General features: G+C 40.7%; 1 protein-coding gene across 5 annotated transcripts in view; it reads left to right on the top strand.

Moving 5' to 3' along the window:
* Nucleotides 1-13,573, top strand: part of DIS3L2 (DIS3 like 3'-5' exoribonuclease 2) — a 339,592-nt gene that overhangs the window by 140,092 nt on the left and 185,927 nt on the right. For all 5 annotated transcript variants that reach the window (XM_072719168.1, XM_072719171.1, XM_072719169.1 and 2 more), the window contains one exon: nucleotides 11,051-11,151. In XM_072719168.1, coding sequence (XP_072575269.1) covers nucleotides 11,051-11,151 — 101 coding nt within the window. The remainder of the gene's footprint in view (nucleotides 1-11,050; nucleotides 11,152-13,573) is intronic.

Genomic DNA, 13,573 nt, shown 5'->3' with positions numbered 1-13,573 from the left:
GTCAAGTCCTCCTTTTCCCAGTCTTTACTCTTCTGTCTACTCTCACTCATTGTTATCATCTAATTGATGTTCCCAACCTCTACCCTGAGATGTAGAACCATATCTCCAGCTTGGATGGAGGACATTATCATACTTGTATCCCATTGTCATCCCAAACTAAAAATTTGCCCCAGAGTTGATTGCCTTCTCTGAGTATCTTATCACTCAGGTAGATCTCTCAAAAATGTTTTCTTTTCCACTTTCACTTCCATCAAATCTATCAGGATCCCGAAGGTTGTGTGGCATCATGGGAAGAACATGAGGTGCCAGCATTCGTGAGACTGGTACCCGTGGGCAAGCCTGTTATTTGATCTTTGGGAGCCTCATTTCTCCTTTTTCTATAATTGGCATGATAATACCTGCCCACCTCATTGGATTATTGGAGAGTACTAAATGTGGTAGTGTATATATAAATCACCTAACACAATGCCATATATGTGCAGTAGGTGCTCAATAGCTAGTTACTAGTTTTATTGTGAATGCACAGAGCCCAGAGACTGGGAGTGTTCAGGGTCACTGTTTGGAGATGCCATTTGCATTTGATCCTCCCTTGAAATTGTGGATCTCAGCTTGGAATGTAGTGGGTTTCCTCCTCTAGCACTTTGCATGAGTTTGGCTTGTATGTTTCAGAGAAAACCTGCTCTACCTCGCCCCTCATGGACCCCCCTCAGCTTTCAGCCACCACACTCACAAATGACTTGTGTCTAGACTCCTCCCCTCCTCCATTTGTTTTCATACAGAGAAGGTGGCATCTCTTTCTTTCTGACTGAGGCTAATCTTTACCCCTGGTTTCTGATCCCAACCCTTCCTGCCCAGGGCCCCCTCCTGTTCCTAATTGTGTCCTCTTCAACCACACCTTTTTGTAGTGGTTCCTTCCTATCAGCAGTTAACCATGACCAAGACTCCCTTATCTTAAAAAAATAAAATAACAACAACGTTGTTGTGATTTCTCTGTACCCCTACAGCTCCCACCCTGTATTATTCTAGTCCTGCACAGTCAGACTTCTGGAGCCTACTCCACACCCTCATCTCCTCCATTTACCTTTCAATCAGTTCCCCATGCATGACATTCTGACTTCACTGTGTTTCCTTCTTTCATATTAGTTTCACAAAGGTTGCCCGTGACCTTGTGATTACTAAGGCCACTCTGTTGACCACGTTGAAATGCTTGTTTTTTTGGTTTTCTTTTTTTTTTCCTTTCTTTTTCCTCCTCCTCCTCCTCCTCCTCCTTCTTCTTCTTCTGTTTCTTCTTCTTTTCTTCTTTCTTCTTTCTTCTTCCTTCTTCTTCCTCTCACCCTACATTAGCCTGAATTTTCTCCTACCTCCCTGACTGTACCTCAGTATCCTTCTAGGCTTTTCTAATTTCTATTTCATAAATATTGGTGTTTCTCCCTGCCAGGACCCTTGTCATTCCAAACCATCTCTGAGGAGGCCAGTCTACTCATCCATTTGCCCTCTGTACACAGATGACACCCTCATTTCCATCTCTAGCCCAGATCAGATCACCTCTAACTCACTAAGTCTTGATAGAACTTATATCTCCTCTTGGTTGCTTGAAGATGCTCTTCCTGTGGTGGCTCACTGCCCATTTGTCTATAGTGTGGCTCTCACACTTTAGAGTGAGTCAGAATCAGAAGCCCCTGGGAAGCTTGTTCTAACACAGACTGCTGGGCCCCACCCCCCAGAGGTCCTGAGTCTCTAGATCTGGGGTGGGGCCTGAGAACTTGCACTTCTGAGAGTTCCCAGGTGATAACTGTTGCTGGTCAGGGAACTCTACTTTGAGAACTTCTGTTTAAAGAATTGAGGCAGTTTCCCCCCATTTCTTACTCTACCCCATTGACCTTCCTCTTTCTCTCCCCACATAATCTTGTCACATTTTAAGTACTTTGCTATTCAGAAGTCTCCATCCCCTCTGCTGCTAGTCCGATTCTAGTTATTGCTAACTAGTTTTTCTTTTTCTTTTTTAAGATTTTATTTTAGAGAGAGAATGAACCAGGGGGAAGGGCAGAGGGAGAGAGAGAAGCAGACTCCCTGCTGAGCAGGGAGTCCAACGCAAGGCTCTATCCCAGGACTCTGAGATCATAACCTAAGCTGAAGGCAAACACTTAACCAATGGAGCCACCCAGGCCCTCTGACTGGTTTTTCTGTCTCTAGTCTTACTTCTCCTAAATCTGCTCTGTACACAGCAACCAGTGAGCTTCTTAAAGTGTAAGTCATGCTAATCTCTTGCCTAATTTGTTCTATAGCTCTTCTTTACTTTTGGGATAAATCCAAACTTCCTAATGTTGACCTAGCTTCTGCCTATTTATAGAACACCAGCTCTTGTTTCTCCTTACTTCGCACAGAAGGCACCAAGCATACAGAAAAGTAATGAGTAATTTAAATATATAGCAGTTATTGAGTGCTTACTGTGTTCTAGCCACTATAGCACTTTTACACACATGAAGTTTGTTTAACTTTCCCATTAATCCTATAAAATTGGTTACATGTTACAGAGGAGGAATTGTGACCCATTTTATAATGTTGCCATCGTCCTGTACACCAGTCATGTCCAGTCAGTTGTACCCAGGATGACAGGGCTATATTCCCTCAAAACTCACTGCAAGAGATGATGATGGTGATGATGATGATGATGATGATGATGATATCAACAACAACAGTATTAATAGTATCTAACAGTTTTTGTTATTGAACTTTGTACCATGGCACTATCTGTGAACATAAATTATATAAACTATTCCTGATTTACTAGGGCGAAAATTCACAGAGGAGTAACTTGTTCAAAGCCATATAGTTCAAGGACATAGGACCGACATTTGAATTTAGATCTTGTGATTTCAAAGCTCATACTTTTAACTACTCCATCATCCCTGTGGGTGGAAGCAGTGAAATTATATGGAGAGCTGTTTATCATTTGGCATCTTGTAAAATTTAAAAATTTTCAATGTCTATAACTGAATTATAAAGTTTTTGGGAACCCTCTCCTCCTTACTGAAACCCACCTGCATGTACCTATCTTTCTTCCAGATCTCATCATACTCTGGTGGTTAGACTTGGAGTCATGCTGGGTCCTGACACCCCCTCTACTAACCATCTCCTTGGATGAACCCTGGGATAAGTTATTTTATGTCTTTGAACGGCTGATTGCTGTTCTCTGAAAATCAAAATAGTAGTACTTCTCTCATGGGGTTGGTGAGAAAAATGTGAGATTATCTGCCTCTTCTCTCTTTCCCTTGTGCTTCTGCCTTAGGTAATATTGGGCACTGTCACAATAGCTTCCTCACTGTCTCCCTGTTGTGTTGCCTGCACAGATCACCACTGTCTCCTCCCTTGTTCTCACTCTGTCACTCTCTAAATTATGCTCTACACTGCCACCTGAAAAATATTTGTAAAATATAAATCCTGGGGACTTTCTGTTAATAGTAATGGTGGGCTGTTATTCAGACACACTCCTGCCCGCTGAAACAACTAAAAATATTTGTGTAAAGTAAAAAAAAAGACCCAAAATTTCGAGCACTAAAGAGCTGACAAGCATTACCAGGTTAAAATTGGAATGGAGAATCCAGGGAATATGACAGATTAGAACAGCAGTAGTGAGGGACTGAAATAAAGCAGCTGGTGTCTCACAAAGAGCTGGGATGCCAAAAGGCTACACCATGTGGATGAGAGTAAACCTGAAATGTACCAGCTCTCACTTGGAATTACAGCCCAAGTTCAAGCTGATTGGCTCAACCAATCTCAAGTCTTGAATTGGCTGAAGGACAGTCATGCCTTCAGGTGCCTGGCAAAACCAAGTGGAAATTCTTTCCAAAGGAAGGCAAGGTTTCTTCAACCAGGCCTCAAATTATTTGGTGACCAGCACATAAATATAACCAGACACCCAAGGAGACCGTGCTCCAATGGCAAGAACCATCAACAACCACAAACAATAGAAACAGCCCTTCAGAAACATCATCAGATAGTGGAATCTATATTAAAACAAACAAACAAACAAAATAAAACAAAACAAAACAAGAAACTACTGCATTTAAAGAAATAAAAGATAAGCTTAAACATATCTGCAAAGAATAGGAAACTGTGAAAGGTGACAAATCAAACTGAAAAAGGAAGCAATTAAAAATTCTAGAAATAGCATAACTTTCATGAAATTAACTCACTGGATAAGGAAATGTGTAATATATTTGATGACATAGTTTAAGGAAAAATGCCTCAAGGGTGAATTTAACAGAAGATTGGATAAAGCTAAAAAATTAACAAACTAGAAGACAGTAAGAAAAAATTATCTATAGTAAGCATGGATAGACAAATGGAAAACACAGAGGAGGAAGGTCTAAGTAAGTTAAAGTCCTAGAAGGAGATGGATGAAAAAATAAGCAAAATGAAATTTAAAGGTAATGGCTGAAATTTTCCATTACAGCTGAGATCCCAGACCACAGATTTAAGATGACTAATGATTGCAAATTGAATTTTTTTTTGAAAATCCTAACTTAGGTACATCAAGATGTAACTACAGAAAATCAAAAGCAAAGAGAAAATCATAAAAGCAGCTAAAGAAAATGATTTTCTTCATAGGCGTTAAAGACTGACCATTGACCATCATCAAAGATAATTCTAATCTTGTTATCCTCAAATTTTTCAATAGCTTTCTATTCCTATAAGATAAAATACACACTCTTCAGCATGTCATATAAGGCCTTTTGGTCCCAGCAACTTTTTTAGACACATAGAACCTTCCTCCTTCTCCATTTATTCTCAATTGTGTGCCTTTGCACATGTTCCTCTCCCTTTCTAGAATGTTCCCATGCTCATCCATCTACCTAGCTCCTACTCAGCTGCCTTGCTAGTTTCAGCTCAGGGGTTTACTGTCAACCAGCCTGGCTCCCTTCTCATTGCCTTGGTGCACACTGCTTGCCAGTTGTCACCAGCACCATGTACTTTCACTGTTTGCATCTTTGTCTCATTTCTAGCAGACAAGCTCTCTGTAGACAGAGATGGGGTCATTTGCAGTACCTGATATTCCACAGATATTTAGGACCTTCACTGGGTTGACTCTTGCATTTCAGTTGGTTCCTTGGCCACTTAAGCAATATCTTAATGCAGCTTTTTGGGGCTCTTCCCATGATGGTCTGATTGCTTGTATGGAAAACTGGTCACCATAGTCAACCCCAGGGTCCCTGTACACTGCCAGCTGGGTTTGTCTCTTCATCACTCCTATTTCCTTGATGAAACTAAAATAACAATACCCACTCCACTGATAGTATGAAGTTGTGGATAGATCAAATGAGGTAATATATGTGAACACGCTGTGAAAACTCTTTGGCACCATTCGGTTCATTAGGTTTATTTCAGAGTAAGAGACATGGTTGGGCTGGAATCTTGCGAAGAAGGGAACTCATTGGTGCCCCTGAGTTTTGGCTTTGGCGTGAGCTGGTTGTGAGGTCCTACTAGAACGACCATCAATGTTATGTCTGGTACACTGGCAGCATAGCAAATGATTATAACATGAATGTTGTCTTGCCCCATGAGGACTTGTGCTGCCATTTCTATGTTTCATTGGGGAGAGGGGTACATAAACAAGTTTTCCTGGTTGTTTGATTTTGAGAGATCTGAAGGGAAATAGTTTCGTTTATAAATATTTATTGCAGTTTTCATTGAGTTCTTGGTGGAAATAGTAAATTTCTGTGACCCTTCATCTAGAGATGAGAAAAGCTTGGATTTGGCACTTTGTCATTTATTTAATTGGGTAGATTGAAACTCCTTTTGCCCAATTCCTTGCCTTTTTTCTTCACATTGCCTCCATTTGGCATTATAGTCCAATCATCTGAAATTCTTCTGATGTGTTTGTGAAGTGTTAAGAATCATCAGACTTGTCAGTCTATTTATATATGAGAAGACCAAATCAGAATAATTTTTAAAAAGATTTTATTTATTTATTTGAGAGACACTGGCAGAGCATGTGTGGGGGAGAGGCAGGGGAAGAGGAGAGAAGAGACAAGCAGACTCCCCACTGAGTGCAGAGCCTGACACAGGGCTCAATCCCAGAACCCTGATATCATGACCTGAGCTGAAGTCAGATGCTTAACTGAGCCATTCAGGCACCCTCAGAATCATTTTTCTTATCAAAATCAGGTGTTGGGTTTGCACTTGATAGATGTAAGTGGCCATATCTACTTTTTAAGTGTTTAAAAAAGAAGTTTTAAACAATCTGTAGAAAGAGATTAGGATTTCACCAGACTTTTTCTTCCTAGAGTATTTACTGGGGGAATATAATGTATTGTTGCTTATATTAGTAGTGTATCTATTTCTCTCTTTTATCTAAATTCTCTCTTTTGGATGAAGGATTTTGGTAGTCACTAGTTTCTAGAGTCTTTTGAACTAGAAGGGACCACAGAGAACATGGGCCACATCTGCCTTTAGTATGGCAAAACCGAAGGCTGTGGCGAAGCCTACCCTTTACCCTTGTGAGGACTCTCAGCCTACCCTGTTCTAGTAGTTTCATCATGGAGTTTTAGTGCTCTGTCAAGCCATTTTTCCTGATATTTAATCATAAGCTCCTTTAATTTGAGCCCATTTTTCATATACTAAGTCATCCATGGTGATAGAAATACGCTAGCATCATCCTTCTCAGACACATTTCTCCAGTTTGCTCTCTTAGCTCTCATTTCTACTATCTAATTCAAATTCTGATTATATCTCATCTAGACTGCAACTGCAGCTTTCTAAAATCTTTGCTACTCTTGTCTTTCCATTCAATATTGCTTCCAAATTCATAGACCTGGAATGTATGTGTCCCTTACCTTTAAAATGCTTTATAGGATAGTGTCCACGCTTGTCATTTCCATGATCTGGACCATATGTTAGGAAGTATGTTCTGTTGAGAATGGTATTAAATCCTAAAATATTAGTGGTTTAAAGGAAAGAAATTTAGTTCTATCTCATATAAAAGAAGACTAGAAGTAGGCAGGCCAGGGTTCAAAGGGTAGTTCTACAGTCTTAGCTCATTCTGCTGTGCTGCTCTGCAGAGTAGAAAGCACCCTTATCCTGTGGCTTCTGGGACCACGATGAGTGCTTGAAGTTCAGCTGTCACATCCACATTACAGCCAACAAGAAGGAAGAAAGAGGGAGTGCTGGGCCCCCATCTTTTAAGGACACTTACTGAAAATCACTTAAAACACTTTAACCTGCATTTTATTGGCTAAAACTTAGACATATATATCACACTTAGTTGTAAGAAAGCCGAAAAAAATGTAGTGTTTTAACTAGTTTACCCAGCTAAAAATTGAAGTCCTTGTTGCCAGGAAAGAAGAGGCTAGATCTTGGGCAGTAACTAGGATATCTGCCATAGGATCTTGCCACCATCCTTGTTCCTCTCTCCACCCCAGTGCCTTCTCGCCCACCCCTTGTACCTTCAGCCCATTAGTGGCTGCAGTGAATCTCATACTGGTCCTTTACCATGTCAGGCCTTTTCACAGCTCTGGGCCTTTACCTGTAGTGCCCTTTCACTTTATCATGTCTCTTACATCTAGACATCTTTTGAGGCCATGTCACTCCGTCTGTACAGTTTTCTTACCTCCTTAACAGTGACAACACACAGTAATTCCTGGAGCCACATGGCAGTGAAAGAGCTTTCTGAATTTAGTAATGGAACACATTTGGGCTTGAATCCCTTTTCCCCAGCTTGACCTGGAAAGTATAAATATGGAAGGACTCAGCATATGGACCGTGTTTAAAGCCACAGCCCAGATCTCTCTTTTTGAGTTCCAGACCTTTCTATTGAACTGGTTACTCAGCATCATCATTTGAAGGTTTCATAGGTGGCCTCAAATAGAAACACCTCTGAAGAAGAACTTTTGATTTCCCCCTCCTCCTCTGGACTTTCCTGCACCAGTAATGATGCCTCTATCGACCTGGCTGCACATGTCAGAAAGCTGGAAATAACCCTTCACTTCTTGTAGCTAGTGGTCCTTGAGCTCTCATATTTGATTACCCTCAAAATCAATTGGTTCAACTCCAGAATATGTCTTACATGGATCCTTGCGTGTCTGGACTTCTGGGCTCCCTCTCTCAGGCTGCTTAAACTTCACCTCGGGCAGTGTCACTTTCATGCACAAAATCCTTAGGCAGCTTGCCATTGTATTAAGGTTTCAATTTAGGATGCACCCTAAAAGACCCCAGCTGCCTTGACTCCTGTTACCTCTCATTCTTATCCCTTGCCATGCCCAATCTTACGCTCACTATGCTCCGGCTACCTGGTCTTCTTTCTGTTCCTCATTTGTGCTGAGAACTTCCTACCTCTGCCCCTTCCCAAGTGCCATTTCCCACTTGAGGTCTTCTGTTCCCTTCACCACACCATCCTCAGGTGTCAGATTAAATGTCACTTCCACGCAGGGCCTTTCCATGACCTCTTAATCTAAATTGTTATATTGAGAGAACTTTTCCTCCTTGGGACTTTCCTTCTTAGCCTTCATCACAATTTAATAATTTTGTATTTATTGAGTGGTTATTTATTGAATATCACTTGCACATTAAAGTATATGTTCTATAAGGGCTAAAATCACATTTCTTTTATTCACTACTGAATCTTTAATGCCCATTGCTCAATAGATACACATGGAATTAATGAATAAATGAGAATCTCATGATTAAAAGTGTGGTAGGTCTCTCATTAAACTGACATCTTTGCTATTAGTGTAGCAAGACATAGTTGTTGGAAACCTGTGAAGGTGATTCACCTTTTTTTTTTTTTTAATTTATTTATTTATGATAGTCACAGAGAGAGAGAGAGAGAGAGAGAGAGAGAGAGGCAGAGACACAGGCAGAGGGAGAAGCAGGCTCCATGCACCGGGAGCCCGATATGGGATTTGATCCCGGGTCTCCAGGATCGCGCCCTGGGCCAAAGGCAGGCGCCAAACCGCTGCGCCACCCAGGGATCCCTGATTCACCTTTTTAATCTGGCATTGCGTTTCTTCACATTCATTGAACATGTCTATGATGCTTACCTGCAGGGATATAAACTCAGTTTAATGTATTGGAATGCATTTTCGAACAAAGCTTCGTTTCTGTCAGGTTATTCTTATAAACCCAGAAGCTGAAAAGGTCATGTGCAGGTGTGATATCTGAAAATCACGATTGACTATTGTGGACATTGCTGCTAGAAACATTGGGGTGCAGGTGTCCCAGCATTTCATTGCATCTGTATCTTTGGGGTAAATCCCCAACAGTGCATTGAGCTGTCTTCCATTGCTAGCGCTCTTTGGATGCAACTTGGCGTAACCTTTGGAACAGAAGACTTGCTTATTGTTGGAATGGAATTAAAGCAACAGTCATTTTAAGTTGGAACCATGAGTGACTGTGATGGAAGTTTGTGTGCTCAGGATTTGGGCTGCCTTAGAAAACCCCTCACTACCTTGTATTGGTTGCCAACTTTTGAGACTGAAAGTTCAGACAGCAGATATCTGGGTAGAGTGTCCTGGTTCACAGTTTTTCCAGCTGCCTAACTTTTCCTGAATGATCTTGTTCTATAGAACACATTGGCAAGATACATTGTGGTGCAGATTAAGAACTTGTGTGGGGTTTTTTTCTCCCCAAGAGTATAAAAGATGTTGTTCTGGAAGCATCTAATGATCTTGGAATCCTGAACTAAGGTCTAAGATAAAAGATGAATATCCTCTTTTACTGATGGACAGGCTGATCAACAATGGGAAAGGTTTTGTTTGTTTTTTATTTTTGGAAAACAGAATTCTGCTTTCAGTGGACACTATTCTAGGTATATTTCAGCATAGATGGAAAAGCAAACAGTTGATCATTCTTAAGCCCCAGTAGGTCAGATCATGTCACTGTTTCCAGAGTTCGCTCAGAATGGTAAAACTTGGCCTTAAGCTGAGCCCTTGCTAAGAAGCGGCCAGTCGTGAAAAGGATTTATTTATTTATTTTGGCCTTGGTCATGTCTAATGATGATAAGTGCAAGTCTCTTAGCTGTCTGGAGTGGGGCCCACATGAATTGGTTGTGACCCCTAGACTCCAGGAACTCCAGTATAGTTGGATAAGAATATTTTGTGGGGGAACTCTACCACATAAAAATACAAGATATTAAATGTTCAAAAGTGTGTCATTTGCTGCATTTGTTCATGAGTGGTTTTAATACTTCTGGTACAGGGCCTGACTCCCTCTTTATTGGGGAGATGTGGTTTCAGTTTCTTGGGTGAATGTGCATTTTATAAGTTTCTTAAGAAAGGAAATTAAACATTAAAAGACTTTAAATACTCTTTATATAATGTCACTAAGAAAAGCCAGGAAAATCAGGGTTGGCTTATTTATTTATTTATTTAATAAATATAATCTATTTTCCACCATTTTGTTTGTTATGGCTGGTACCAAAGTACTTTTAAAAGTTAATGTTTATTTTGATTTCAGCAGATGTGCATAATAAATTAACCTATCTCTATTCTTCATTGTGGGCTGGGACAGTATTTCACATCTAGTTTGCTTGGCATTTCACACACTAAGCCCATTAGTTCAATTCAGCATAGTTTGATGCTCTCTACTTGTATGACACTTAGCACTTGAATAACGTTAAATAGATCAAATGTGGCCTGCTGAGTGTGAGCATTAATGCAATTTGGTGATGTGATTGACCTTAGCTAAGTCCCTTAACTACTGTGGGCCTGGGTTTCCTTTTCTGCAAAATGAGTAGTTTAGGGTAAATGATGCTCTGAATTTAAAAATCCCATGAGATGCCTGGATGGCGCAGTTGGTTGAGTTGTTAAGTATCTGTCTGACTCTTGGTTTCGGCTCAGATCATGATCTCATGGGCTCAGCCAGAGTCTACTTAAAGAGTCTTTCCCTCTGCCCCTCTCCCTGCTCATGCTCGCATACTTGCATATGTTGTTCTCTCTCTCTCTAAAAATAAATAAATAAATAAATCTTTTAAAAAAAAATCCCATGAATCTGTATGCCTAATAGATACGTGTCTAACTGATTCCTCTTCTTTCCCTCTCTCTTCTTAATTTAGGAAAAGAGGATGCTGATGCTCTAGTTACAAAAGATGAAAGCACCTCCACGTCACAGGACACAAGAGCTTCACCAGAGAAGTCGCTGCAAAGATCAGCAAAGGTCATTGCCTACAGATTTTCTGCATTTGTCCAAATGACTGTCACCTGAACTACCTGTCAAAGGTGTCTCATGCAATTCAGTTAGGGCTGTAGTTGGTCAGTTAATCAGAAAAGTCAGTGGAAGCAAGGAGCCATAAAAAGCTAATATTTTGTGTAATTTTAAAGATATACATATATGTTGATTTGCCTGTGTTTGGATGAAGGTCCAAAGCCTTTTCTTTGTGTGTGGGTGTGTTTGTTGAAGTTCTACATTATCTTTTTCTGCTTAAACCACACTGGTAATGTGTCATATCTGATTTCCAGTTTGGGTTATGTAAAGTGGAGTGAGGATTTAGGTACTATGTGAAGCAATCTAACATAGACTCCTAGATTCTTGTTTTTTGCTTCAATTTTTTTTATTGTCATCATGTCTATATCTAATTTAAAAGTAGGTTTTAAATGTCTTTTTTAGTTTTTTCCAAATATTTAATTTAGTTATTGTAGATACAAAATTGCTTTTGCATCCTATTGATTTGCATAGTTCAATTTTATTTTTCAGTTATATATGCTGGTGGCATATTTGGATAAGGGATCAAACACAGCTGACCCTGGCTATCAAATGGCTCAGGATAGAAGAAGTGGTTCAGTAGGTGGTAATAAGCCTGAGGCTTTCTCCAACAGAGGCATCCTTCAGCATGTTTAACCTGCAGTTGTAGTGTTGCCACACAGTCTAGCAAGTGGGTTAGCACAGTACCTCTTGGATATTGACAAGAAGAATTTCTGAATCGTATTACACATATGTTGCCCTCAACTGCCTGTCCAGTCATTTTAATGAGCATTTTTAATACTAACCATATAAAGTATAGCAGGCAGCATGCTAGGTATGGAAGGTTGTAATGAATGGAAAGCCTATGGGCTAGAGATGGCTTACAGGCTTATGTTTTGTGTGACCTGTGCAGCATTTACAAATTTTGACTAAGCAGCTTAAAAAAAAAAAAGAAAGTCTCCTGGCTTCTCTTGACAGAACAAAACATCCAGCAACACTAGGCCACATTCTTCAATGACTTGAGTCAGAGCTGAGTACAGACAGCCCTCTGAAGATGGAACTTGTGTTCTACAATTTGCTACTGCACCCCAATGGTCCCCTCTCTCTTGCTGGGTTTGTTTGGGTGTTTTGGATAGTTTCTTAGTAAATTCAATCTAAAATCACAAGGCAAAACAACACTTGTGTGGTCAAGTCATTATTACTACAACTAATGTATGAATCACAAGTAATGTAAGCTGCTTCATACACTTCTCATGTTGTCAGATAGTAAAACAATAAGCAAGGACTTCTAGATCAGACAAGATGGCATAGACTCGTTTCTCCTTGCTCTTTCCTACTAGAAAACTATAAACCCTGAAAATAACAAGAGGCAACCATAGGAGAATTCTGAAAGGTGAAGAGAGGAAGACAAGCTAGTTAGAGACTTGAGAGCAAGAGGAACAACATAGCAGCAGAGGACTTTACAACCCCTCCACCAACAGAAGAGGACCAGGCCCAGTGTTTCTGGATCTAACCTAGCAATAGAAAGGGGCCCAGGCAGACTTGCTCCTCAGTCAGATCTAGCGGGGTCCCTCTGACAACACCAGGCACTCCTGGCAGTACCTACAAGAATTAACTGGGAGCCTTGCTGACAATTATAAGTGGCTAGGCGAAGGGCTCCCCTTTCCTGCCACAACTGAGATTTCTCTCCCCCATCAAGAGACACCAGGCATCTGGTGGCTCTGGCAGTTGGGATTCCTGCCAAAGAAGTGACCTAGCCCCAGAAGTTTCTTTGTCCCCATGGGCCTGAGATTTCTCTTCTCCCCCTTCTGCACCCCCACAGAGGTAGTAGATGGCTAGGGAATCCCAGTAAGGAGGATCCTACCACAGCAGATGTGTGGTTCAGAAAATTTAATCTCATGAGTCTGAGACACTATTTTCCCACCCAGAGACAGTGGGTCATCAGGTGGCACCAGGGTCCTACCACAACAAAAAACCTTAAATGGGAAGTTTCTTTGTCCCTGCATGGACGTGGATAAGAATCTGTTCCTAATCAATACTAGAGAGACTAGGTGGCCAGCCCTGAAGAAGTTCTTTTCACCCCTTTAGGCAGAGACCAGTGGGAGCCCCAGTGGTTCCATGTTAACTAAACATCAGAATAGTACTTCAAAGTCTCTGCAAATTAATTTGTCTTTGGAACTACAGTCCACAAAATAGTTCAGGATCTCTATGCTAAACCAAAGCAGGATGACCTGCCTTCTAAAATAAAAGATTTCAGTAAGACCTTGAATCTCTAACATAATAGCCAAAGGTCCAGGATGTGATAGAAAATCATTTGTTATACTAGGAACCAAGACATTGTCACTTGAGTGAGGAGAGGCAACTAACCGATGCCGACACCAATGTGTTGCGGTTATCT

Source organism: Vulpes vulpes, chromosome 9 (assembly GCF_048418805.1).
Source record: "Vulpes vulpes isolate BD-2025 chromosome 9, VulVul3, whole genome shotgun sequence".
NCBI lineage: Eukaryota > Metazoa > Chordata > Mammalia > Carnivora > Canidae > Vulpes > Vulpes vulpes.
The sequence above is the reverse complement of the archived record's forward strand: the minus strand, read 5'-3'. Positions and strand labels throughout refer to the sequence as shown.